The sequence below is a fragment of the Mirounga angustirostris genome, unplaced genomic scaffold (genome assembly GCF_029215605.1).
Source record: "Mirounga angustirostris isolate CCGP_5_RB_7025 unplaced genomic scaffold, mMirAng1.0.hap1 SCAF_5, whole genome shotgun sequence".
Lineage (NCBI taxonomy): Eukaryota > Metazoa > Chordata > Mammalia > Carnivora > Phocidae > Mirounga > Mirounga angustirostris.
In genome coordinates, this window is record NW_026991713.1 from 117,809,485 (window position 1) to 117,836,776 (window position 27,292).

At 36.1% G+C, this 27,292-nt stretch overlaps 1 protein-coding gene across 1 annotated transcript; it reads left to right on the forward strand.

Moving 5' to 3' along the window:
• On the forward strand, positions 1-25,197 carry LOC135364489 (ankyrin repeat domain-containing protein 26-like). Its single transcript, XM_064591956.1, has 10 exons — positions 1-3,164; positions 5,264-5,297; positions 8,235-8,425; positions 11,593-11,803; positions 13,687-13,870; positions 14,778-14,885; positions 16,379-17,335; positions 22,659-22,729; positions 23,062-23,155; positions 24,955-25,197. Exons 3-10 carry the CDS (start codon positions 8,416-8,418, stop codon positions 24,973-24,975), a joined length of 1,656 nt encoding a protein of 551 aa, XP_064448026.1. The 5' UTR covers positions 1-3,164; positions 5,264-5,297; positions 8,235-8,415; the 3' UTR covers positions 24,976-25,197.
• The last annotated feature ends 2,095 nt before the right edge of the window (positions 25,198-27,292 follow it).

The window sequence follows — 27,292 nt, forward strand, 5'->3', positions numbered from 1 at the left end:
GAAATGGGATTACTGTGTCATATGATAGTTCTATTTTTAGTTTTTTGAGGAACCTCCACAGTGTTTTGCATAGTGGGTGTACCAATTTACAGTCCCATAATGGTGTGCAAGGATTCCCTTTTCTGTACCTCTTTGCCAGTGGTATCTCTTGTCTTTTTGATGAAAGCCATTTAACAGGTGTGAGGTGATAGATATATCATTGTGGTTTTGATTTGCGTTTCCCTGATGAATAGTGATGTTGAGCCCCTTTTTTGGTACCGTTGGCCATTTGAGTATCTTCTGAGGAGAGCTGTCTATTAAGGTGCTTTGCTGAGTTTTTATTTGAATTATTTGTTTTTTGCTGTTGAATTGTGTGATCTCCTTACATATTTTAGATATTAACCTTTTTTCAGATATGTGGTTTGCAGATATTTTCTTCCATTCTGTAGGTTGCCTTTTCATTATGTTACTTGTTTCTTTTTTGTTTTTTAGATTTTATTTAAATTCAAGTTAGTTAACCTATATTGTTTTATTAGTTTCAGGGCTGGACTTTAGTGATTCATCACTTGCATGTAATACCCAATGCTCATCGCAAGTGCCCTCCCTGATGCCCATCACCCAGTTACAGCATCTTCCCACCCACCTCCCCTCCAGCAGCCCTCAGTTTGTTTCCTATAGTTCAGAGTCTCTTATGGTTTTCCTCCCTCTCTGTTTTTAACTTATTTTTCCCTTCCTTCCCCTATACTTGACGTAAATGGAACTAGAGTGTTGCTTGTTTCTTTTGCTGTGGAGAAACATTGTTCCATTGTTTTTGCTTTTGTTGCTTGTACTTTGGATGTCATATCCAAAATCATTGCCAAGATCAATGTCAGGGAGTGTTTTCCCTGTTTTCTTGTAGGAGTTTTATGGCTTAAGGTTGTCCATTTAAGTCTTTAATCCAGTTTGGGTTAATTTTTGTGAGTGATGTAAGTTAGGGGTCCAGTTTCATTCTTTTGCATGTGAATATCCAGTTTTCTCAGCATCATTTATTGAAGAGATTATCTTTTCTTCTTTAAGCGTTCTTGACTGTATGCATGGGTTTATTTTTGGGTTCTTGATTCTGTTTCATTGGTCTTTGTTTGTTTGTTTTTTTAAAGATATTTTTTATTTATTTATTTGACAGAGAGACAGCGAGAGAGGGAACACAAGCAAGGGGAGTGTGAGAGGGAGAAGCAGGCTTCCCGCAGAGCAAGGAGCCCGATGCGGGGCTCGATCCCAGGACCCTGAGATCATGATCTGAGCCGAAGGCAGAGGCTTAACGACTGAGACACCCAGGCGCCCCTTTTGTGTTTGTTTTGATGCAAGTTCCATATACTGTTTTGGTGACTATAGCTTGGTAACAGTTTGAAAACAGGAAGTGTGATGCTTCCACCTTTGTTGTTCTTTCTCAGGACTGCTTTGGCGGTTTGGGGTCTTTTTTGTTCCATACAAATTTAAGGATTGTTTTTCCTATTTCTGTGAGAAATGTCACTGGAATTTTGACAGAGATTGCATTGAATCTGTAGATGGCTTTGAATAATGTGGATATGTAATATTAATTTTTCCAATCCATAAACAACTAGATATCTTCCTATTTGTGTCTCTGCTCTTTCTTTTATCAAAGACTTGTAGTTTTTAGTGTACATATCTTTCACCTCCTTCATTGGATAATTTGAAAGTCTTAAAATTTGAAAATTTTAAATTCACAGATTTTTTTTTCTGATCCATTTTAGTGTCAGTGATTTCTATTGTTTTTTTTTGCATTTCATTCACTCTATTATTCAGCTCCAGAATTTTTGTTTAATTTTTTTTTACTATTTCCAGCTCTTTTTCAAAAAAAGATTTTATTTATTTATTTGAGAGAGAGAGAGAAAGAGAGCAAGTCAGGGGAGGGACAGAGAGAGGGTGAGAGAATCTCAAGCAGACCCGGAGGTCGATCCCACGACCTTGAGATCATGACCTGAGCCGAAATCATGAGTCAGACACTTAACTGACTGAGCGACCCAGGTGCCCTTCCAATGCTATATTAAACTTCTCATTTTATTCATATAGTGTTTTTCTCATTTTATTGAATTGCCTTTTTTTTTTTAAGATTTTATTTATTTTAGAGAGAGCATGTGTGTGAGTGGGGGGAATAGCAGAGGGAGAGGGACAAGCAGACTCTACACTGAGCGTAAGCAGGATGCATAGCTGGATCTCATGACCTGAGACAAAATCAAGAGTCAGACGCTTAAGTGACTGAGCCACCCAGGCACCCCTGAATTGGCTTTTTGTGTTTTCTTGTAGCTCATTAAGTTTCCTTAAAACTGCTCTTTTGAATTCTTTTTTGGATAAATTACAGATCTCCATGTGTTTGAGATCAATTACTGGAAGATTTGGTGTCATATATCCTTGACTTTTTATATTCTTTGAAGTTTGGCATTGCTGTCTTTGCTTTTGAAGTAGCCTTTAATGACTACCTTTCCAATGTGTCCAAACCTGATTTTTTTTTGCTCTGGTGGTGTGCTGGAACTTTTCTGCAGGAAATCTGGTTTTCCAAAAAGTCTCTCTCATCCATGGGTGATTATCTAAGACAGTGTTTTCCAGGGGCTCCCAGATGTGTCGGAGAGGAAGGGGCTGGAACCAGTTTATGGGCTATTGCTGGGTCCACAGCTGGACATGTAGTGAGTGTGCCCATTACCCGATGCATGGGTAGGCAAGACTTTTCCTAGGTGCCTTGGTGTATGGTCCTTGATTCCACAGCTCCTACAAAGAGATCCATAGCAGTTTTGTCCCCACAAATGACATTGTATTATAATTGTATATTTATCTTTCTTTGAAGCAAGGGATGTGTATTTCCTTGTATATGGTTGGATTTCATAACTGTTCTGTGAATTAATAAATGTTCATTGAGATGGGTAACAGAATTTTACAAAAAAATTGTTTTTATTCTTTACCAGTAAAATTATTAGAAAACATTGGCTTTTTAATGGATATTTTAACTGGATTTTTTAAAGTAGTGATCCTGGTTTGCATATGAAGGAAGTAAGGAGAGATGAAAATGAAAAATGGACATCAGAAGTATCTGTGATTACAGCAGGGCTTGAGGAGGCGGATTCCCTACCTTCTCGTCCAGTACAAGTGAATGATGACAACACTTCAAGTGAAATGGATCAGGATGAAGTAAGGTAAAATCTATAAATTCTTTATTTCCCTCTGAAGGAAGTTTAGCAGTGATTACTTTTTATGGAAATAAAACGCTGTCGTGTAGGTACAGGCTAAGGCAAGAAATACTCAAGTATATCAGATACACTGCTTGAAAGGTTAAGATGAGGACAGGTGACTTTGACAAGGAGCAGTTTCAAAGGGACCATGGAAGCTGGACTGTAATGAATAAGTATAAACAACTCCTTAGAGAATTTTTACGGGGAAAGGTAATAGAGAAATGGATGACAGCTGAAAGAGAATGTGGAATTCAAGGGAATTTTCTTTCTTATTTAATTTTAAGATGGGAGCTTTTAGAGTACATTTGTATGCTGCTGGAAATGATCCAATAGAGGGAGGCATGGTTATTTAATTTTGTTTGCATTTCCAAATATTAGAAAGCTTATTGGTTGTATTACATTATCTTATTTTTTTAAGATTTTTTATTTTTTATTTGACAGAGAGAGAGTACAAGGAGGGGGAGCGGCAGGCAGAGGCAGAGGGAGAAAGAGGAGCAGGCCCCCTGCCCAGCAGGGAGCCCGATGTGGGACTCCATCCCAGGACCCCGGGACCATGACCTGAGCCAAAGGCAGATGCTTAATGACTGAGCCACCCAGGCGCCCCTGTATTATATTATCTTTTAAAGATTACAGTAATTGTTCTTAGTACTCCTATTCATGTAGTTTTGTGGCAAGAGGTTGTTTTTATGTTTTTTTGTTTTTAAGATTTTATTTATTTGACAGATGAGACATAGCGAGAGAGGAAACACAAGCAGGGGGAGTGGGAGAGGGAAAAGCAGACTCCCGCTGAACAGGGAGCCCGATGTGGGGCTTGATCCCAGCACCCTGGGACCATGACCTGAGCCGAAGGCAGATGCTTAACGACTGAGCCACCCAGGTCCCTGTGGCAAAAAGTTGTTGATTCAGAATTGGTTCCCCAGTGGAGTATTCTCATATGATTGAATGTGCAGAGAGTATCATTCATAGACTTAAAAGTATATAAATGATAGTAAATATACAAACTCTTAGGCCATTCTGAGTAGAACTAATCATTCCTTGATGATTTTAGATATTCAGTGCCTTTGACAGAATCATGAAGAGCTATGGTTTTGTTAGGGACTTTGAAGTATCTGGTTGCATTAAGTTAATATTTGTTTCGATTCTGGGGAAAGGGGAAAGGCTTTATTTATAATTGAAAAATAAACTATTATTCTATCATAGATTATTACTTTTAGATTATAAAGTTCTAAATGACAAAAGCCATGGTTCCTGTACCAACAGTGTCATTGACACATATTGTGTGCTCAATAAGTATATATTTGTGAATAAACAGTTGAATAAATAGATGAATGCCATTGATGAACTTCTTCAGAAGAAGCAGATCTTTAGTTTATGGAAAGTAGATTTTCAATATTGCCTAGGTATGAAGTCTTCTTATTTTAAAAAAATATTCATAAATTTTTATTTATAATTATAGCTAGAATAGAATAATAGTAGATTCATTTGCTGTCATATTACTTGGAAACTCTTAAATATTACCTTCACCACATAGTGTAAAACACACGTTTTGAAGGCACAGATCCTGGATTTGAATTCTGGGTCTACTCCTGCCCAGCTGTATGGGCTTGGGGAAGTTACTTATTTCTGTGCCTCATTTTCTTCCTGTGTAAAATGCCTAATATAATTACCTATGTTTATAAGATTGTTGGGAGGCTTAAAATACTTTTAAGATGTGTAAGGTGTTCATAATAATGCATAGTAGTTGTACAGTAAATCCTCAAAACACTAGTATCATGATTACTAAAAAAGGGTTTCTTTCATATAAGAACTTAACTTGCACTTTCCCAATAGTTTTTAGAGCCAATAAAAGCTTGTTTTTATAGAAAATGACAACAAAAAATGTGGTCTATTTCTTCGTATCAAATAATGCAAGTAACATTATGCTTTTCCTTTGCTTTATGTCCATTTGATCTAAATTTAATGCTTTGTTAATATTATTAATAATATTGTTTAGATATGATTTAGATATTTTTTGTATTTTAAGTATTTAATACTTGCCTGAAAAGAATTGTTCTTTTTTTTAGGCCTGCAAAGAAAACATCTCATGAAAAGAAAGAGGTAAAAAAATATGCATAATTCTATTTCATTTATTTTTTTTAATTTTGGCTTTATTATATTACTTTGATAAATAATATTTATTAGAAATATTATTCCATGGTAAAAAATTACTTTATGAAGGGCATAGTGAAAACAGAGAAAATCTTCCTTTGTTGTATAGACATTTATTGTGAAAAAGTTTTTCAGAAGTGGGCGCCTGGGTGGCTCAGTCGTAAAGCGTCTGACTTCGGCTCAGGTCATGATCCCAGAGTCCTGGGATCGAGCCCAACATCAGGCTCCCTGCTCTGCGGGAAGCCTGCTTCTCCCTCTCCCACTCCCCCTGCTTGTGTTCGCTCTCTGGCTGTCTTTCTCTCTGTCAAATAAATAAAACCTTTAAAAAAAAAAAGTTTTTCAGAAGTACTAATTATTGATAAAGGTTGTTTTGATAAAAATCAGTTATTTTATTTATTTATTTATTTTAAAAGCAATTTTTTTTTAAGATTTTATTTATTTATTTGTGTGAGAGAGAATGAGAGAGAGCACATGAGAGGGGGGAGGGTCAGAGGGAGAAGCAGACTCCCTGCCGAGCAGGGAGCCCGATGTGGGACTCGATCCAGGGACTCCGGGATCATGACCTGAGCCAAAGGCAGTTGCTTAACCAACTGAACCACCCAGGCGCCGAAAATCAGTTCTTTTAAAAAGTACCTATGTTTTTGCTCTTATAGAAAGATGGGTATTTATCATCTCTCTACACTTAGTATATTTTATGAATATTTGGGGGACATTTTGAAATAGTATTTTTTATTTGTAAGTCAAAAAGCAAATTAATTTTATGGATGACCTTGACTTAACTGAGTCATCTGGAACAGTTTCAGAGGATTTCAGGTTGCCTTGCTCTAAGTATATGAGTTGCAAGTCGCTAATTGTACAAGTTGGCCAGGATCATAAAGGTAGGACCATTGTATAAGTAGAAAGCCTTTGTATGCATATTACTGTAGTAATATGTGCCCATCTTGTATAGTGCTGTACCACACAACACTCATGAGCTACTCATCTCAGAAATATGTTTTATATGAGAATAGAGAACTGTTGAATACTCTCAGCCAAAGGGCTATAATTTCCACTCTATGTTTTGTCATGGGAATGGCACACCTGATGTGTTGTTAACTCCGCTTCTCTTCTGTGCCTTCACCCAAGGTCAGGTTACCATTATTTTTCTCCTAGAATACTGAAATAGCCTCAGGACTGTTTTCCCTGTCATTCCACCTCCCAGAATCTTGGTCTACACTGCAACCATAGTTATCATAATCTTTAAAAATTCATGTTTCATCACGTTACCCCCTTGCTTAAAGCTTAGCTACTACTTCTCATTGCTCTAAGGTGAAAGACCACAGTACTCTAGCTTCATCTTGTATTGTTTCATATCCTTCTTCTTTTTTTTTTTTTATTTTAAAGATTTTATTTATTTGACAGAGAGAGACACAGCGAGAGAGGGAACACAAGCAGGGAGAGTGAGAGAGGGAGAAGCAGGCTCCCCGCCGAGCAGGGAGCTGGATGCGGGGCTCGATCCCAGGACCCTGGGATCATGACCTGATCCAAAGGCAGACGCTTAACGACTGAGCCACCCAGGCGCCCATTTTTCATATCCTTCTTTCCATCTGTGTCTCAGCCACTGTTTTAGATGTTTTTTCCTATAATAGAGCATTTTCCCCCCCCAACAGCTTTAGTTAGGTAAACTGCACATATATGAAGTGTATAATTTGATAGTTTTGACATATGTATATGCATCTGAAACCATAACCGTAATTCAGACAGTTAACATATCTATCACCCATAAGTCTCATGTCTCTTTATATTCCCTTGTTACGAAACTGCCAAATTGTTTTCTAAAGTAGTTGTATCATTTTCCATTCCCACCAGCAGTGTATGAGTTCTAATTTCTCCCTGTATATTCATGAACACTTAGTATTGTCAGTTTTTTAAAGCTTAGCCATTCTGATGGGTATGTAATATATATATCATTATGGTTTTAATATACATTTCCCTAATAACTGATAATGTTGAGCATATTTTCATGTGCTTATTTGCTATCTGTATATCTGCTTTGAACTATCCAAATCCTTTGTCATTTTAAAAATTCGGTTGTTTTCTTATTTGTTGAGTTTTGAGAATTCTTTGTGTATTCTAGATATAGTTCCTTTATCACCTATATATATTTTTTCAGATTTTATTTATTAATGTGACAGAGAGAGAGACAGCTAGAGAGGGAACACAAGCAGGGGGAGTGGGAGAGGGAGAAGCAGACTCTCCGCTGAGCAGGAAACCCGACGTGGGGCTCGATCCCAGGACCCCAGGATAATGACCTGAGCCGAAGGCAGATGCTTAACGACTGAGCCACCCAGGCGCCCCTCACCTATACTTTTTTGTAAAGATTTTCTCCCAATCTGTGACTTTTCATTCTCTCAACAGTGTCTTTTTTTTTTTTTTTTTTTAAAGATTTCATTTATTTATTTGAGACAGAGAGAATGAGAGAGAGAGAGCACATGAGAGGAGGGAGGATCAGAGGGAGAAGCAGGCTCCCTGCCAAGCAGGGAGCCCGATGCGGGACTCGATCCAGGGACTCCAGGATCATGACCTGAGCCGAAGGCAGTCGCTTAAGCAACTGAGCCACCCAGGCGCCCTCTCAACAGTGTCTTTTGAAGAGCAGTTTTCTTTTTGATGAAATCCAGTTTATCCGTTTGTTCTTCTATGGATTTTTGCTTTTGGTGTTCCTATCTAAGAAATCCTTGCCTAGCACAAAGTCAGAGGTTTTCTCTCATGCTTTCTTTTAGAATTTTTGTAGTTTAAAATCGAAGTTTTATAGTTTTAGGTCTTACATTTAGATCTGTGATCCATGTGATCCATGTCATCCATTTTGTATTCTTTTTTTTTTTATGATTTTATTTATTTATTTGACAGAGAAAGAGAGAGCATGAGCAGGGGGAACGGCAGGCTGAGGGAGAGGGAGAAGCAGGCTCCCCGCTGAGCAGAGAGCTGGACATGGGGCTCGATCCCAGGACCCTAGGATCATGACCTGAGCCAAGGCAGACACTCAACCGAGACCCAAGGCGCCCCCATTTTGTATTCTTTTTTTTTGCTTATGATGCAAGGTATGGATCCACGTTCATGCTTTTTGCATATGGATATCCAGTTGTTCCAGCACCATTTGTTGAAAAGGCTATATTTTCTCCACTTCAGGCCATTGTGTCTTTGTCAGGATCAGTTGACCATATGTGTGTGGGTTTATTTATGGACTCTATTCTGTCCCATTGATCTCTTTGGCCTTCTTGATGTCAATGTCATGCTGTTTTAATTACTACCAGATTATGATAATTTTTGATATCAGGTACTTAGTGTTAGTCCTCCAGTTTTGTTCTTTTTCAGGGTTCTTTTGCTATTCTATCCTAGATCCTTTGTGTTTCCAGATCTTGAATTGTATTTATTTTATTTATTTACGTTTTCCACATGAATTTTAGAGTCAGCTTGTCATTTTCTTTTCTTTTTTTTTTTTTAATTTTTATTTATTTATTTGACAGAGAGAGACACAGCGAAAGAGGGAACACAAGCAGGGGGAGAGGGAGAGGGAGAAGCAGACTCCCAGCTGAGCAGGGAGCCCAATGCAGGGCTCGATCCCAGGACCCTGGGATCATGACCTGAGCCAAAGGCAGACGCTTAATGACTGAGCCACCCAGGTGCCCCCAGCTTGTCATTTTCTAAAAAAAAAAAAAAAAAAAAAAAACCAGCTCTGTGGGTCTTCTGGAGATCAGGTTTGGATTATGTTGAATCTACAGACTAATTTTAACAATATTGAATTTTACATCACCAAACAGAGTATCTCTCTCCAATTATATAAATCTTCTTTAATTTTCTTGGTAATATTTTGTAGTTTTTACTGTATAGGTCTTTTCATCCTTTATGATATTACCTGTGGTTATTTTTTATTTTTCAATGCAGTTTCAATTTTTTAATTAATTAAATTAATTTTAATTCTTAAATTTTAATTTTTTATTGCTAATATGTAGAAATACAGTAGATTTTTGTATAATGATTCTGTGTCCTCCAATGTTGATGAGTTCATTTATTAGTTCTAGTAGCTTTTTAAAAAATTCTGTCAGATTTTCTACATAACCAAAGGTTATCAAACTTTAACTGCTGTTTTACTAATTTCCTAAGGTGGAGCCAAGGGTCATCAATTTGAGACTTTTCTTCTTTTTTAATATATACATTCAGTGCTGTAAATGCTCATATGAGTGCTTCTATTGCAGGATTTCAGAAATTCTAACATGTTATGTGTATTCAGTTCAGAATACTTTCTAATTTCATTTTTCAGTACTTCTTTGACCCAGGGGTTATTTAAAGATTTTATTTATTTGAGAGAGAGAGAGAGCCTGAGCTGGAGGGGAAGCAGCCTTCCCTCTGAGCAGGGAGCCAAATGTGGGGCTTGATCCCAGGACCCTGAGATCATGACCTGAGCTGAAGGCAGATGCTTCATCAACTGAGCCACCCAGGTGCCCTGACCTAGGGGTTATTCAGATGTGTGTTAATTAGTTTGTGGTCGCAGAGCACACTTTTATGACTTCAGTCCTTTTGACTTTCTCCTTTTATTACAATTTATTTTATGATCCAAAATATAGTCTCTTTTGGTAAGTGTTCCATGGATACTTGAGAAGAATGGTGGTGTTCCAGTCTACTATATCCTTGCTGATTTTCTGCCTATTGAAATCTCAGACTAAAACTGTGAATTTGCCTGTTTCTCTGTAATTCTGTCGATTTTTGCTTTATGTATTTTTGAACCTATTAATTGATGCATAAACATTTAGGTTTGTTATGCTTCTTTTAATTGGCTTTTCTATCATTATAAAATGACCTAATTTATTGCTGCTAATGTTTTTTGCTTTGAAATCTATTTTGTCTCGTATTAATATAGCCACTCCGGCTCAGCGTTCTTTTGTCAGGTTGTTAGTGTGGTCTGTCATATTTCTGGCCTTTTAAAAAATTTGTGTCTTTACACTTAAAGCGTATTTTTTTAATAGGTGGCATATAGTTGGGTCTTCCTTTTTCATCCATTTTGACAGTCTGACTTTTAATTGAGGCTTTTAGACCATTTTCATTTAATGTGATTATGGATGTAGTTGATTTGAATCTGTCATCGAATTGTTTGACTTCTATTTGTCTTTTCTGCTTTTTGCTATTCTCCTCTTTCTGCTTTCTTTTAAATTGATCAAGTAATTTTTATGATTTAGTTTTATTTATGTGAGTATGTATATGTATGTATTTTGCTTACTCTAGCTATAACTCTTTAGTTGTGCTATTTTAGTGATTAGGGTTTAAAGTATATGACTTAAGCATCACAGTCCACCTTTGAGTAATGTTATGCCCCATCATAGTAGTTTAAGAAAACTATAATAGCTTACTTCCATTTCTTCTCTCCTAGCCAGATTCTTCTGGATCTGTGGGATGATAGTTTTCATTATTTAGAAAGGTTTTGGTCATTTTTTCTTTTCTTTTTTAAAGATTTTATTCATGTATTTGAGAGAAGGAGAGTGAGAGTGCACGAGAGGGGATGGGGCAGGGCAGAGGGAGAAGCAGACTCCCCAGTAAGCAGGGAGTCTGACACGGGACTTGATCCCAGGACCCTGAGATCATGACCTGAGCTGATGGCAGACACTTAACTGACTGACCCACCCAGGCACCCCTAAAATATCTTTTATATTGAAGTCATTCAATATATATTTGTTTAAAGTATGAGTGAGTGAATGTGAAAGCACACAGTCCTTTATATGCAAAAAGTACTCACATATTTTATTTCTTTTTTTTTAAAGATTTAATTAAATTATTTGAAAAAAATATATTAAAAAAAAAAATAGGGTGCCTGGGTGGCTCAGATGGTTAAGCGTCTGCCTTCGGCTCGGGTCATGATCCCGGGGTCCTGGGATCGAGCCCCACGTCGGGCTCCCTGCTCGTGGGGAGCCTGCTTCTCCCTCTGCCTCTCTCTCTCTCTGTCTCTTATGAATAAGTAAATAAAATCTTAAAAAAAAAATATTTAAATTATTTGAGAGAAAGAGAGCATGAGTGGGGGGTGGGAGAGAAGAACAGAGGGGAAGGCGGGGGGAGAATCTCAAGCAGACTCTGTGCTGAGTGTGGAGCCCGACGTGGGGCTCGATCCCACGAGTCTGAGATTATGACCTGTGCCAAAACCAAGAGTTCGACGCTTAACCAACTGAGCCACCTAGGCGCCCTATATATTTTATTTGTTTTTGTTTTTTCTCTGATGTAGATTCTACTACTTTACTAAAAATCCAGGATGTGATTCTTTCATATCAAAAATTAGTAGAACTTAAAAATCAGTGTAAACAACTTAAAAGAAAAAATAAAGAAATGGAAAATAAAGTTAATGGACTACAAAAGGAGCTATCAGAAACAAAAGAATTGAAATTGCAGTTGGAGCATCAAAAAGTGAAATGGGAACAAGAACTCGGCAGTTTGAGGTATGACATCTTGGTTTTAAGGAAATATTTGAACTATTTACCTTTTTTTTTTTTTAAGAGGCTCCACAGCCAATGTGGGGCTTGAACTCACAGCTGTGAGGTCAAGAGTCGCATGCTCTACCAACTGAGCCAGTCAGGTGCCCCTTGAACTCTTTACTTTTGTACTACAGATGTGTAGGAGAAGTTTGATAATTGCTAACTTACCTTCTGGAATTTTTATAGGGAAGAAAACGTCTTTAGTAGTGTGAAGTATGAGATTCTTCAAAATAATTCAGCAAGTTCTTGACAGTGAATACTTCTACTGATAATTTAATGTATATTCCAAATCATAATTTTAATGACCATATAGAAGTCCACCATATGGAATCCTCATTATTTAACAAATTGCATTTTGGTTATTTTCCATTTTTCTCTACTTTAATTAGTGCTGTAAGGAATGTCTTTTATATAAATCTATTTCTACAATTCTGGTTACTTACTTGGAATAAATTCTTCAACATAGTATTGTTTGTTTAAAGTATAAAAAAATTTTTTTTAAAGATTTTATTTATTTATTTGAGACAGAGAGAATGAGAGACAGAGAGCATGAGAGGGAGGAGGGTCAGAGGGAGAAGCAGACTCCCTGCTGAGCAGGGAGCCCGATGTGGGACTCGATCCCGGGACTCCAGGATCATGACCTGAGCCGAAGGCAGTCGCTTAACCAACTGAGCCACCCAGGCGCCCCTAAAGTATAAAAATTTTTAAAGGAGGTCTTTGATTCTATTTTTAAATTGTTCTCTGGGAAGTTTATATTAATTTATATGCCCATCAACAGAGTATGAAATGGCCATTTATTTCAAGATAGCAAAAATTTTAAAAATTTATTCAGTTTTAAACATATACAGCAATTAAAAAGTAAAGTGGAAAATGATTACTGCTAAGTTTTTTCAAAATCTCTCTTATAAAATTAATCCAAAAGTCTATGCTGTAAGCACATATAACTCTTTATTGTTTACTTAATTAATATGGATCCTGTGTTCTAAAAGGGGTTTTCAAATGATTTATAAAATGGATAATAGGGGCACCTGGGTGGCTCAGTTGGTTAAGGGTCTGCCTTCGGCTCAGGTCATGATCCCAGGGTCCTGGGATCGAGCCCCATCTCCAGATCTCTGCTCGGTGGGGAGCCTACTTCTCCCTCTCCCTCTGCCTGCTGCTCCCCCTGCTTGTGCTCTCTCTCTCTGTCAAATAAATAAATAAAATCTTTTAAAAAAGTAAAATGAATAATAATCAACAGGGTAAATTGAGAATATTGCAGAAGAAGAAACATAAAATGTATAGGGCTATCTATATAAAATGTATAGATATTAGACTCCCCAAGCTAGTCCTGGATCACCATAATCTACAGGTGTATGTTGTGTAAATGACATCTGCAGATGCTGTCTTATACTGCAAATTATTTTTGGAGGTACCTGTGATGTTTTGTGAAGTAGAAATTTACTTCTAGTGAATTTATAAACTTTCTTATAAAGAGCAACTTCTATTTTTATTTAGTAACTAAATTATCTGTTCTAATGGAGGAGTAATTATGACTATATGGGGAAAATGATAATTTTTAATTCTAACTTTCTTGAATAATTTCAAAATTCCTTTCTCTACAATATCTACCAGAGTTAGTACTAAAACTTATTACTAAGCTGCATAATGATTTCTCATTGCTTCTTTTCAACTATATATATTTTTTGGAAGAGATTGAAGTGAGAAAGTAAACATGAGCCCAAGAAAGGAAAAAAATTGAGAACATAGAAATTTCATTTGGCTAATAAACCAACATATGTGGAACCAGATCATAAAACGAACTTTTTATTGCTTTCAAAACATTTTAAAATAAGCAAACTTATTTGCAGATTTACCTTCACACAAGAAGAAGAAAAAAGAAGAAATGCTGATAAATTATATGAAAAAATGAGGGAGCAATTCAAAGAAAAAGAAGAGCAGTATAATAAAGAAGTTGAAATGAAAGAACAACTTGAACTTCGTCTTGCAACAGTAGGTGCGGAATTGAGGACTGTAAGAAATAATTTGGATCAGGTAAATCTTTGATAAAAATTGCATATTTCCATCAGTATTATTTATAATATACCCTTGATTTTATGTATATTATTTAGGTATAAAATAGATAAAAAATTTAATTTTATCCTAATAGGAACTATAATATTTTTAGCTAAAATTATTAACTTATTGGAATTCTTGTCTTCTCATATATACTGAGATAAATGTGAATGTTGGCTTTTTTTTTTTTAAGATTTTATTTATTTTTAGAGAGAGAGCATGAGCAAGGGAAGGAGTAAAGGGGGAGGGAGAGGGAGGGAAAAGAATCTCAAGCAGACTCTGCGCTGAATGAAGAGCCCAACTCAGGGTTGGATCTTACAACCCTGAGACCATGACCTGAGCCAAAACCAAGGGTAGGACACTTAACCAACTGAGCCACCCAGGCACCCCAGTTTTGAATTTTTTATGTTAAAATAGAGGCTCAATCGCCTTGAGACTATGATGGAACTAGTTAAATGTTTTGTAAAGAAATTTTACTTTCACATACTCTATCTTCTTGTATTTTTACCTTATGACAAATTTAGCTGTCATTTAAATTAAAATTTGAGTTATTCATTCAGGATAAAATCCTTGTATTTAAAAAAGCTACTTCTTTTGAACATTATTTTTAAGTTCTCTTAAGCTTTTCATTTTTTTTTTAAAGATTTTATTTATTTATTTGGCAGACAGAGAGAGAGAGAGCACAAGTAGGCAGAGAGGCAGGGAGAGGGAGAGGGAGAAGCAGACTCTCCACCAAGCAGGGAGCCCAATGTGGGGCTCGATCCCAGGACCTGGGATCATGACCTGAGCTGAAGGCAGCCGCTTAACTGACTGAGCCACCTAGGCGCCCCTGACTTTTTTTTTTTTAATGGTGTGATCCAAAATCCGAATGAAAATATGTTTCTAGGTTGTAGAAGAGCGAAATGACGCTAAGTTACAACTTTCTCGAGAACAGAATGCCAGAGTACAAGATGGAATTCTAAAGAATCACCTTTGCAAACAAAAGGAGATAGAAGTGGGTAATAACAGAATGAATTCTGGGGTATTTTCTTTAGTTATTTTTAAGTACATGTGTGTATGTATTTATATGTATATACATTTTATTTTCTGAAATTATTATTTTTTCTCCATGTATGCATATATATATTTTAAAAACCAACACTGTAGATCATGGAAAGCATAGAGGATTTTTAAAGCATATATATGTGTGTGTGTGTGTGTGTGTGTGTGTATTTGGGGGCCATAGGGGGCGGTGACATTTTTGGTCCAGTGGATAAAGTAATATCCTTAATTTAAATGCGTTTGTCTGCAAGAGTCAAATAGTGACATTCATCATGTCCTCATCCAAAGGAGAGGCTTTTATTACTTTCCATAAGAATTGTTGAGCTTTCCATATGCTCAAAACTATTGCTACTAACAACATATGTTTCAATTTTTGGCAGTTACTTCATCACCTCTGTATTGAAAGAGAAGTTAGCTTAACACTGCCACTGATGAACAGGAGAAGAGTGTAGCCTGTTCAGAGACTTTCTTTTGGATTTAGTCTCTACTTTTGAGAAAAGTAGCAATTTGCTCCAAATAATATACTATTTCATTACAAGGCGCTTTTGAAACAATTATATGCTAATGATAATTTATTGATGAGTGTTTTATTCCTAATAAAATAGCTCCGTGTATTTTCCCCTATTTTAAACATCATGAAGAGGAAATAAAATTTATTGCAGCAGCAAATAATCTCATGATTTTTCTAACAGTTGTATAAATTTTACATTATTTACCATCAGGATTTTGAAATATAAGGCTTTTTTTGTATTTTTGATTTACACTAGAGAAGAGTTGCGGTTTGGTGTAAGAGACTAGTAGTGGAGTAAGAAGACCTGGGGAAAGTCCTGTAGCTCACTTAATGTTTTAAACCTGTCCATTCTAGATTTGTGATACTAAAAAGTTCACTGATGTCAGTAGAAGTGTTTATAGTACAGTGCCTAGATTTGTCAGTTATCAGTAGATGTAATTCTTATACGTGACTATAGAAATGTTAGAAAAGTAGAATTTGTATGGAATATTGTCAGGAAAAAAGAATTTTAGGAAATTGAATCTGTCAAAATAAAGGCAGAGCTCTGGATTTTATTGTGGGGTAGCTGTGTTAGATATCAGACTGTAAATTCAATTTTTAGTGTAATCAGATTTATTAATCTTTTATTTCAGGCTTTCTGGGTTTGTTGTAAATCAGAGAAAGACCTTTCCAGGTCTGAGATTCTTAAAAATTGTGTCTTGATTTCTTTTCTCCTTTCATGCATTCACTGTCTTCAATTAAATTTTTGAAACTTTGGGAATTTATGCTTGTATCAAGTTTGAGGTTTGGACCCAACTTTATTTTTTCCCGGTTGGGATATCCACTTACTGCAATCTGTTCATTGTATAAACATAGGTTATTCTTTAATTTCAGAGAAAATCAGGATAATGTCATTTTATTGAGTTCCAGCTAAAAGTCTCCTTTGTTTTACTAAGATGTCTAATAGTCATAAAGAAGAAAAAGATCTGTTGCCTAAAACCCACATGTGGCAGGATGAAGTTGCCATGCTAAGACTGGAAATAGACACAATAAACAGTAAGAACCAGGAAATGGAAACTAAATATTGTGAAGACATTGAAATTATAAAAGAAAAGAATGTCAGTCTTCTAAAGACCATAAAACTGAATGAGGAAACATTAACAAAAACAATATTAGAATATAGTGGACAGATTAATGCCCTGACCACTGAGAATACAATGCTAAAGTCTAAACTGGAGAATGAAAAGCAAAACAAAGAAAGACTGGACACACAAGTTGGATCATATCGAGCTAGACTAGCTACTGCTCTAGAGGATTATGATCAAAGTCAGGCGTCAAAAAGAGACCTAGAACTTGCTTTCCAGAGAGCAAAAGATGAATGGTTTCGTCTGCAGGACAAACTGAATTTTGATGTGTCTAACCTAAAAGAAAACAATGAGCTTCTTTCTCAAAACCTTTCTAAAGCTGAAAGTAAATTCAATAGTTTAGAAATTGAGCTCCATCACACAAGAGATGCTCTCAGGGAAAAGACTTTGGTTTTAGAATGTGTACAAAGAGACCTAAGTCAAACACAGTGTCAGAAAAAGGAAATGGAACACATGTATCAAAATGAACAAGATCAAGTGAATAAATACATTGGAAAGCAGGAATCCTTAGTGGAGAGATTATCTCAACTACAAAGTGAAAATATGCTGCTTCATCAGCAACTAGATGATGCTCACAACAAAGCTGCCAGTAAAGAAAATGTAGTAACTAATATCCAGGACCAGTTTCAGGGTATCGTACAAAAACTTCAAGCTGAAAGTGAAAAACACGGTCTTTGGCTGGAAGCAAGCAATAGAGAGCTAATCAATGAATGTAATCTTTTAAAAGAAAGAATGTATCAGTATGAAAAGGAGAAAGTAGAAAGAGAAGTAAGTATCCAGAAAGATAAATATTTTTCAAGCTTTCTAAGAGAAAATTCAAAGTAGTATTTGATTATTATTATTATTTTTAGAGAGAAAGAGTGCACCTGCACATGACTGGGAGTGGGGCAGAGGGAGAGGGAGAGAGAATCCCAAGAGGTCTCCACATCAGAGAACTCCACCTCATGCCCCCGAGATCGTGACCTGAATGATTATGGCTGAATTTTGAATCTACTTGAATATAAAAAATATATAGACTATGATTCAGCATAACTTGTATCCAGCAAATAAAAACTAGACTTGAGAGGTGCTTTAATTTGAATAAAATTGTTGTGTCATCTATGAAAGTTTAAGAGGTTAAGTTATAAATTAATAGTAGGCTGATACTAATAATTTAGTCTTATACTGCAAAATAATAATTTTAATCTTTGTTACCACATTTTAATACCATGATGAACAGATAAATGGAAATGTTCATACCTGCAATGAGCATGTTGAAACTGAGATTCAATTAAGTGGATTCACTTGACGGTTTACTCCAGATTTCCCACATGAACTGAAGTGTAGACGCTGTATCTCAGTACTTTTCCTTTGGTAGCTTTTTATACATTTTAGGTTGAAATAATTTTATTTTTATTTATATAAATTTGAATTTTTAGTCTGAAATCGTGTATCTTATGACCTTTTAACCCTTTGCAGGCACTTTTCATTAAATCGTAATTTGGGACAACTGTGGAGAGCTTTAGCAAAACTGTTTGATTTAATCTTCCCACTGCTATTTATAATTTTTTAAGGCAATTTTACAAATAATTTGCTTATTTCAAAGCTCAATGACTATCATTTGGGCATAAGTTTGTCCAATACAAAGAGAATTGTATCTGTAATATATTAATTTGGCATCGGATCTCCATTTTCAGACTAATGGGGGGTGGCAGGATTCTTGTACTGTAGCAGGAATGGAGGTCGGGGGGAGGTGAAAGCCAGGTTATCTAGGGCCTTGAAGCCCATTAGCATGACTTCACTTTTGTTCTGAGATAGTAATCTATTGGAAGGATTTGAGCAGAGGATTGAATATGTGAGGAACTTTGACATTAATTTAAGCCTCTAATAAAAAAGAGGGAAACCATGTCATCATGTAGAATTTACCACTGCTAGGCCCACCTATATACCCATTTCTTTTTGAGACTTCAGTAGGGTGGGCAGCTTTGCAGATTCATCAACAAGGAATGGAGAGTGGGGCTGAATTAATTATCTAAGTAACATAACACTGACTAGGCAAGAGGATAAGACCTGTATGTGGTGATATTTTTCAAAGTACATATGTTAGAGTTATATATTATTAATATAACTTAATAGTAAGATAATTTATAAAATCAGTAGCAGAAACGTCTTATTAGGAAGCTGTGAGACACCTTCAACTAGAACTGGCTGATGCCCTAAAAAAACAGTCTATGTCAGAGGCTTCGCTGGAGGTTACATCACATTGCCGTATTAATTTAGAAGATGAGACACAGGATTTGAGGAAGAAATTAGGTCAAATCAGAAGTCAGGTATGTATTAAAGGTAGCATGTCAACAGTTAATCTGTAGCAGGTTAATACAAAGTGTTTTAGGATGCTAATTTCTATGAACCATTTTCTTTTGTATTTTCATTATAATTTAGTGTAATTTTAGTATCTTCACAATGCACTTATTTCTTAAACTTTGACTTTCATTCTGCTATTTGTGTTATACTTTTTTTTTTCTTACAGTATTTACCCTTAGGAAAGTTGAAACTTATTCATCATTCCTCACAGAAATTGAGGGAGTTTTTTTTCCTACTGTACAATTTTTTTAAAGATTTATGTAGTATTTGAGAGAGAGCGAGAGCACGTGCGCATGCACACACATGAGTTGGGGGAGAGGCAGAGGGAGAGGGAGAGAATCTCAAGCAGACTCCCTGCCCAGTACAGAGCCCCGCGCCAGCTCGATTCCATGATCCTGAGCTGAAATCATAAGTTGGATGTTTAACCAACTGAGCCAACCAGGTGCAATGTTTTTTAATGATATCTCTGTTACCATGATGAGGTGAGCCATACAAAATCAGAAGATAATCTTTAATGGAATGTTTCAGACAATGGTCTTATTTCTCATGTTCACTTTTATGAACGGATATAGAATCTGTACTGAATTTAGGATAACTTGTACAGAAAAGTCATTTTACAAACCAGTTGAACTTAGGCGTTTCCTTCATTTTCTTTTCCTTTTAGATATATTGTAAATGCATAGAAATATTCAGATCATGTGTGGTATATACACCCAAAAGAGAGAATTAAGAAATTAAGAATGGGTCCTGCCGTTGTTTTTTTTTTTTTTTTTTTAAGATTTTATTTGACAGAGAGAGACACAGCGAGAGAGGGAACACAAGCAGGGGGGGTGGGCGAGGGAGAAGCAGGCTTCCCGCCAAGCAAGGAGCCTGATGTGGGGCTTGATCCCAGGACCCTGGGACCATGACCTGAGCCGAAGGCAGCCGCTTAATGACTGAGCCACCCAGGCGCCCCCATTGGATTTTTTAAAAACTTTATTGAGATATAATGCACATACCATACAATTCACCCAGTTAACATGTATAGTTCAGTGTTTCTGATCATATTCATAGGGTTGTGCAACTATCACTGCCATCAAGTAGAACATTTTCATCACCCTGAAAAGAAACCCTTAGCCCTTGAGCCCCCAGCCTCAGGCAACCAGCAGTCTACTTCCAGCCTCTATAGAGTTGCCTATTCTGAATATTTCATATAAAGGGGGTCACACAACGTGTGGTCCTTTGTGACTAGCTTCTTTCACTTAATGTTTTCAGGGTTCATCTGTGTTATAGCATATATCAGTGCTTCATTTTTTTTTTTAATTGTCCAACAGTACTCCATTGTGGGCTAAAACCCTTGTTCATTCATCATTTGATGCACCTTTGGGTTGTTTCCCACTTTATGGCCATTAATAATGCTGCTCTGAACATTGATTTAATTGTTGTCTGGACATCTGTTTTTATTTCCCTGCCATCAGATTTTATCCTCTGAGTTAATTGGGTTGATTTCACCATCTCTCAGCCTTTTACTCATGCTGTCCTTTCTGTCCTTTTAGTTTCCCTTCCTCTTGCGTAATCTTACACTATTCAGACCTGGCTCATAGTCTCTCATTCTCCATGAAGCTCTCTCTGACTATTCTAATTCCCACTGACTTTAATCTCTTCACACGTGTCTCATCTAGTCTATGCAGAACAATTTAGTCCTTTATTTTACATTGGTTTTATTTTTTTCATGAGAGAGAATTTTGTCTACGTACACATTTATCTAAGGGGGAAAATACGGGATATGCATGGTACCTATCCTTTTATAAATTGAGAATATTTTAACTTAACAGTGTTTAGGATAAAATTAAGTATTCATACCATATCAATAATTTCTGATTGAAAGCATTGACATAACAAAGCTTTTATTCTAAATGTATTTTAAGCAATTAAATGTAAAATTGAAAGCATTTAATCTGACAGAGGAGAAGTGTTCAATCAAATGCTTGTTTCTCCCCCCTCACTGTGGAAGAGCCGTCTAAATTTGCCTTTCTTCATTTTGCAGCCAGTACTGAGATTACTTTACCAACTATAAAGCTCCGGGCACAGCTTTTCTTTCTTTCTTTTTTTTTTTTTAACCTTTCTTTTTTAAAGTTTGTTTGTTTGTGTATTTATTTATTTATGTAATTTCTACACCCATCGTGGGGCTTGAACTCATGAGCCCAAAGTCAAGAGTCACGTTCTTCCCACTGAGCCAGCCAGGCGCCCCCGGGGACAGTTTTTTCTCATATGCCATATCACATAGCCTTAATGTATTCATCAGAGTACTTGCTAAAGCAGTGTAACACAGACGGTTGCTAAGATAATATAAACATGAGATGATTTGGGAATGTTGATTTAGCAAGAGTCCATTATTTCCACGTCAGTGGCTTTACCTTGCCTCTGATGGTCATGTAAATATTTATTACTCAGTCTAGGCGGTACTATTTGCACTGTAGTCCATGAGATTGTCCACTGAGTAGTATAGAGAGGCAGTAAGTTAAAATTATTATAAGTGGGAAAAAGTACTGTTAGCTAGTGGAATTGGTAAAAGTTTTTTGAAGTATGGAGGATGTATTCTGGGCCTCATGCTCCCCATTTGCTGCCACTTTCAGTGGTATGAAGAACGATTTCAGTGTAACTTGTATAAGAGACCACTTTCATTGGCCTACCATCTGCCTAAAATATGAAATATTATTAGAACATAACCTACAGCAACAATAATAATGCTAATTGCAGACAGAATTTGGTGTGTGCCACATGCCCTTCTAAATAGTTCATGTATAGGGGCACCTGGGTGGCTCAGTTGTGAAGTGTCTGCCTTTGGCTCAGGTCATGATCCCAGGGTCCTGGGATCACGTGCTGCATTGGGCTCTCTGCTCCGCAGGAAGCCTGCTTCTCCCTCTCCCACTCCCCCTGCTTGTGTTCCGTGTCTCGCTGTCTCTCTCTCTCTGTGAAATAAATACAATCTTTAAAAAATAAAAATAAAAAAAATAGTTCATGTAAATTTCCTAAATTAATCTTCCCAACATGCCAGTGTGGTAGATACTTTTATTATCTTCATTTTACAGAGAAGAAGCTGAGACACAGAAATTTTAAGTAATTTTTTCCAGGGCACACAGCTAATACCTAGTGAGTTGGGATTCAGACCCCAGGCATTCTGGTTCCTACGAAGATAATGCCTCTCATACTATTCCATGAAATATCTAGTTGTCACTGAAAGCAACATGTTAACTTTTATAATCACTGGAACAGCCATGGTCATCACATATGTGAATATTTAAAAGTATAATTGATGTGGTACTTCGAATACAAAAATAGAAATCTTTACCATAAGGTAATTTCCTATCTTTCCCCCTTTGACCAATATATAAATTCGTAGATTTAGCTGATAAAATATAATTTAAAAACATTAAAAATGTGACATTTTAGTAACTAGAGAAGTCAGCAAACTTTTCTGTAAGGGGATTGTAAATATTTTATTTTAAGATTTTATTTATTTGAGAGAGAGAAGGAGCAGTGGGGAAGGACAAAGGGAGAGATAGAGAGAAGCAGACTCCCTGTAAATATTTTAGGCTTCATAGGCCATAGGTCTCTGTTGCAGCAGTTCAAATCTGCTGTAGCCATAAAGCAGTATGTAGAGGAGAGTGTGGCTGTGTCCACTAAAATTTTATTTACAAAAACAGCTGATGGTGGTTTTATACTAGATTGCCAGTAGTTCAAAGTATTTCTTTTTTTTCTTTTTTAGTTGCAAGAAGCACAAGATCGACATGCAGAGGCTGTAAGATGTATTGAGACGTGGAAAGATCACATGCAAAAGTACAATTTAAAGCAGCACAGAAAATAACTTGAGAATTTATAAAGCAGAGAAGCAGTGTAGAATGAGAAATATATCAGTTATGATAATTACATCATTGTTAAGCTGGATAAAAATTTCAGCTTTGCGCTATTTGGAAATGCATAAATTTTGCATATTATCTTTAAGTTTTGCACATTAACTATAAAACACAACCAGAAAAATGGCACAATTGCCAAATCTTCTACTTTTAAAATTTTTAAGAATTTATGTAAGACAGTCAGATGTTTGTTTAGAAATTATACGGTACTTTTAAAATTTATGTGTGAGATAAATTTTAAAATACTCATTTTAGGCTTGAAGTTGAAAATGCCAAGTTAAAAGGTACAGTCAAAAAACAAGCGCGCAAAATTGAACAACTTCAGGAAAACCTGTTAAGTACAAGTTTGGTAAGTCAGTCTCTTAATTTCTGTCCTACTGAAAAGGAATTTTTATTTCTCTAGTAGTAGTATATAAGACCATTTTGGATAATATGAAAATTCTCACTAATAAAAATGTTTATTGTATTCATATTGTTGCTACTTGCTACTGGTAGTATAATTCCTCTTTATAGATGAAGTTGACTGAATTCGTAAAGTAATAATTTTTATAGTAAGATTGTAATAAAAAAGATTGTGGTAGTCTAAGATAAGCAATATTTTATATATGCCACATTTTATTTATCTATCTGGCAGTGGACAATTGAGTTTTCCCACCTTTTGGCTATTGTTAGTAATGCTGCTGTGAATATTGGCATACAAACGTCCGAGTCCCTACTAATATTTTTCAGTATGTTTAAAAATTCTGAAACTTTGAGTCATAATTTGATCTTGAATTCTGACTTTCTCTTGTAATCTAAACCCTTCAGTGAGATTTGAGAATGGATTACTTTCATGATAATTTGTTGTGATTTGTAATTATAAATTTGTAATTTGTTGTCTTCATCCAGAATGACTACTAGGTCATTATGCAAACATTTTTCTCAAAGGAATATATTTTTCTCTTTGTTGGATTTTGAAAAGGAAAAGAGATGCCAGTGAAAAGTGGAAATGACTGCTCAATCAGGGCCTTACATAGTAACATAGTGCTCCTAGCATTCACTGCAAGTTCAGGAACTTCTTTTTTTTTTTCATTAATTTGAGTTAATCAGCCTTTCAGAGATTTAGCAATCAAATCTCAGAAAAGATTAATGTGCAATCCGGGATTACAACTTATTGATACGTAATGCAAACTATATAACTATTTACCAAGCAGAACTGGATTATCATGCCATTTATACCCTCCTTCATAGGAGAGTTCATTCAGACTTTTTAAATCTCCAAATGTCTGTGTAGCTGTTATTATTTCTGGCTATAATCTTCCTTTACTTCTGCCATTCCTATGGAACCGTCAACCTGAATATGTGGGCTGTCTCAAATTCTTGTTTCTGCTAGTGGTATAAGACCAAAACAACCAGACTTGTCATAGTAATAGTTAAGCAATTATAGTCCATATAGCTGTCACTTGACAGGTGATATTTAAATCTCCAGTCATTGATTTTGTCATTGGTTTACCTTTTGCCATTGAGTAAAATTCCAAGTTCCTTATATGGAGTAAAAAAACCCAAGTCAGTTTGGTTCTTGCCAGATTATTCAGCTACTTACCCTACTCTGTTGCTTTGCTCTAGCACCTCTTCAGCGTAGACTACTTGCAATTCCACAAGTGTTCTTCCTCACTCTTTGTATATGTTCTTTGTATATGTGTCTTGCCTCCACCTGGCACATTTTTTCCTTGTACGTCAGGTATCAACGTATATATCACCTCCACCAAAAAGCAGGCAGTATTGATAGAAAACTAGGATGTCCCTTTTGTGTGTTCTTATAGTGTCTTGTTTTATACCTGTCATGGCATATTCAACTCTAAAATTGCCTGTTTGATTTTTCAGTTTCTAGTATATGATTGCTCAGGGGTGGGCTCTGTCATCATCTTGTAATTTCATCTTGTAATGAGAAAACTAGAAGCTCTGATATTTATCCACAATAGCAATTAACTCGGTGGGCAACCATGAGCAAAATATATTTAAACGTAATCTTGTATTTTATATTGTAGTTCTATGTAGATATTTTTCATTCTTCTTAACACTCATAAGGCTTCAAATTTGTTTTTTACTAACTTGTAATTAACTACAAAGTATTTTAGATAAAGAATGTATAATTCTTTTTCTTTTCAGATGCTGCTGAATTTGAATTAGACTCATGGCATATGACCTCCTCTTTAGAATGTACTTACGAATCACATGTAAATGACGATCTACTAGCGAAATCGTCAAAAGAATTTTTACAGACTTTGAAGAAAAATTATATGTTCTGAAAGATAAACAGTAAAATTTATTTACTGGATGTTTGTATAACATTTTAATTGTCCTACTAAACGTATTGTGTGAAAATCTTGAATAAAGGAAAATACTTCTGGATCATGTGTGTAATGAAAGTTTATATAATATCTTAAGCTATGTTTCTTGGCACCTAATTAACTTTTAAGCAGGTTTTATACGTGGAGACCAGCACTATTGGGTTTTACATGCTTCAGGCTGCCCAAATACCAGCTTTTTAAACAGCACCCAACCAACCAAATTGTCATTAGTACTTCAGGGGTGTTAATTGATAGCGTTTTTGTATTTTCCAGTTGTTATTACTATATATGGACCTAGAGATTTACACAGACATCATTTTGATATATTGCTGCTAAGGCTATTGTCAATGTTTCTATGTATTACAATTTTTATACTGCCATAAAACCTATGTATAATTTTAATTTTAAGTACTGATTCATAGCTCTTTCCTCATGGTGAAAGAAGATTTGCCTAAGGCTTTTCACTTTTTCTGTTTATTTTTTATTTACTTTTTCAAAACAGTCTTAAAATTAGGGAAAAGAAAACTTAGAGAAAGAAGAAAGAACTTGTTCCCTCAGAACCATTTGCAAGTAAATTGCTAGATTATGCCTGAGTCCCATAGCATTTATATCCTACAAGTCAGTACATTCCACATAACTACTGTACAACCCTGACAATCAGACAACTAGCTCTAATACAATTAACCCTTGAATAATGTCGGGGTTAGGGGCCCTGACCCCTTGCAGTCAGAAACACGTGAATAACTTTTGACCCCCCAACTTTTGACTTCACTAATAATGTGCTGTGGACCAGAAAACTTACTGGTACCAGAATAGTCAATGAAGCTGTGTTTTGTATGTTATATATATTCCATATTATATTCTTCCAATAAAGTAAGCTAGAGAAAAGAAAATGTTATTGAAATCATAAGAGAAATACATTTACAGTACTATCATGTATTTATTGAAAGCATTTGCATATAATTGCCCCCATTCCAACCATGTCAACTATATATTCTATCATTTTTTTTTAAAGATTTATTTATTTGACAGTGAGAGCACAAGAAGGCAGAGCGGCAGGCAGAGGGAGAGGGAGAAGCAGGCTCCCCACTGAGCAGAGAGCCCGACATGGGGCTCGATCCCAGGATGCCGGAATCATGACCTAAGCCAAAGGCAGACACTTAACCAACTGAGCCACCCAGGCACCCTGTACATTCTATCATTTAATCCTCATATTTTTAAGTTTTGTCACTTGTCTGTAATATCCTATACATAAGGAAGGTCCTGTTCAGAGCTATGTATTTAATTCAGATGTTGTGTCTCTTAGTTCTTTCAGTTTAGAATCGTTCCTTAGTCTTTCCTTAATTTTCATGACTTACAATCTTTTAAACAGTTAATTCCAGTAATGTAGAATGTCTTTCAGGGTGGGTTTTTCTTATGTTTCCTTATAAAATTCAGATCAGGGACGCCTGGGTGGCTCAGTTGGTTAAGCAACTGCCTTTGGCTCAGGTCATGATCCTGGTGTCCTGCGATCAAGTCCTGCATCAGGCTCCCTGCTCAGTGGGAAGCCCGCTTCTCCCTCTGCCTGCCACTCCCCCTGCTTGTGTTTTCAATCTCTCTCTGACAAATGAAAAAAAAAAAAAAAAACAACTTTAAAAAAATTCAGATCATACATTTTTAGCAAGAGTATGAAGTGGTCCTCTACTCTTCTCATTGCATCCTATCATGAGACCTACAATTTTGATTTGTCCCATTGTTGGTCATGTTAGCATTGATCCTGGAGGTAATATCTGCCAGGTTTCTCCTCTGGAATGTTAACTTTCCACTTTATAATTAATTAGTATTTGGGGGGAAGTAGTTTGAGACATGTAAATATCTCCTTTCTCAGACACCCTGTGCCAGGCCATGTCTTCTGCGGATGATTGACTGCCCCCATAGGCTCTGAAAACCCATGCTGGACTGTTCTTTCCCGTCAGTCTGTGATACCACATTCTATGTTGTTGATGTTTCAGGGGAGTTCCAACACTGTGCAGGGTGGCTCTCCCACTTTTATGCCTTCCCCATTCTATCCAGGCTCCAACACCTCACTCTGGGCCACCTCAGCTCCCTGTTTCTGTTTCTATGCTTTTGAATGGAAAATTTGGGAATAGAAAGAAGAAAGGGGGAAAAGGCTCCAT

What these genes read in the sequence shown, in the direction of transcription:
- LOC135364489 (XM_064591956.1), top strand. An exon ending in GCAAACAAAAGGAGATAGAA is followed by an intron (nt 14,886 to 16,378) that starts GTGGGTAATAAC and finishes TGTTTTACTAAG; the next exon opens with ATGTCTAATAGTCATAAAGA. An exon ending in AGGAGAAAGTAGAAAGAGAA is followed by an intron (nt 17,336 to 22,658) that starts GTAAGTATCCAG and finishes TTTCTTTTTTAG; the next exon opens with TTGCAAGAAGCACAAGATCG.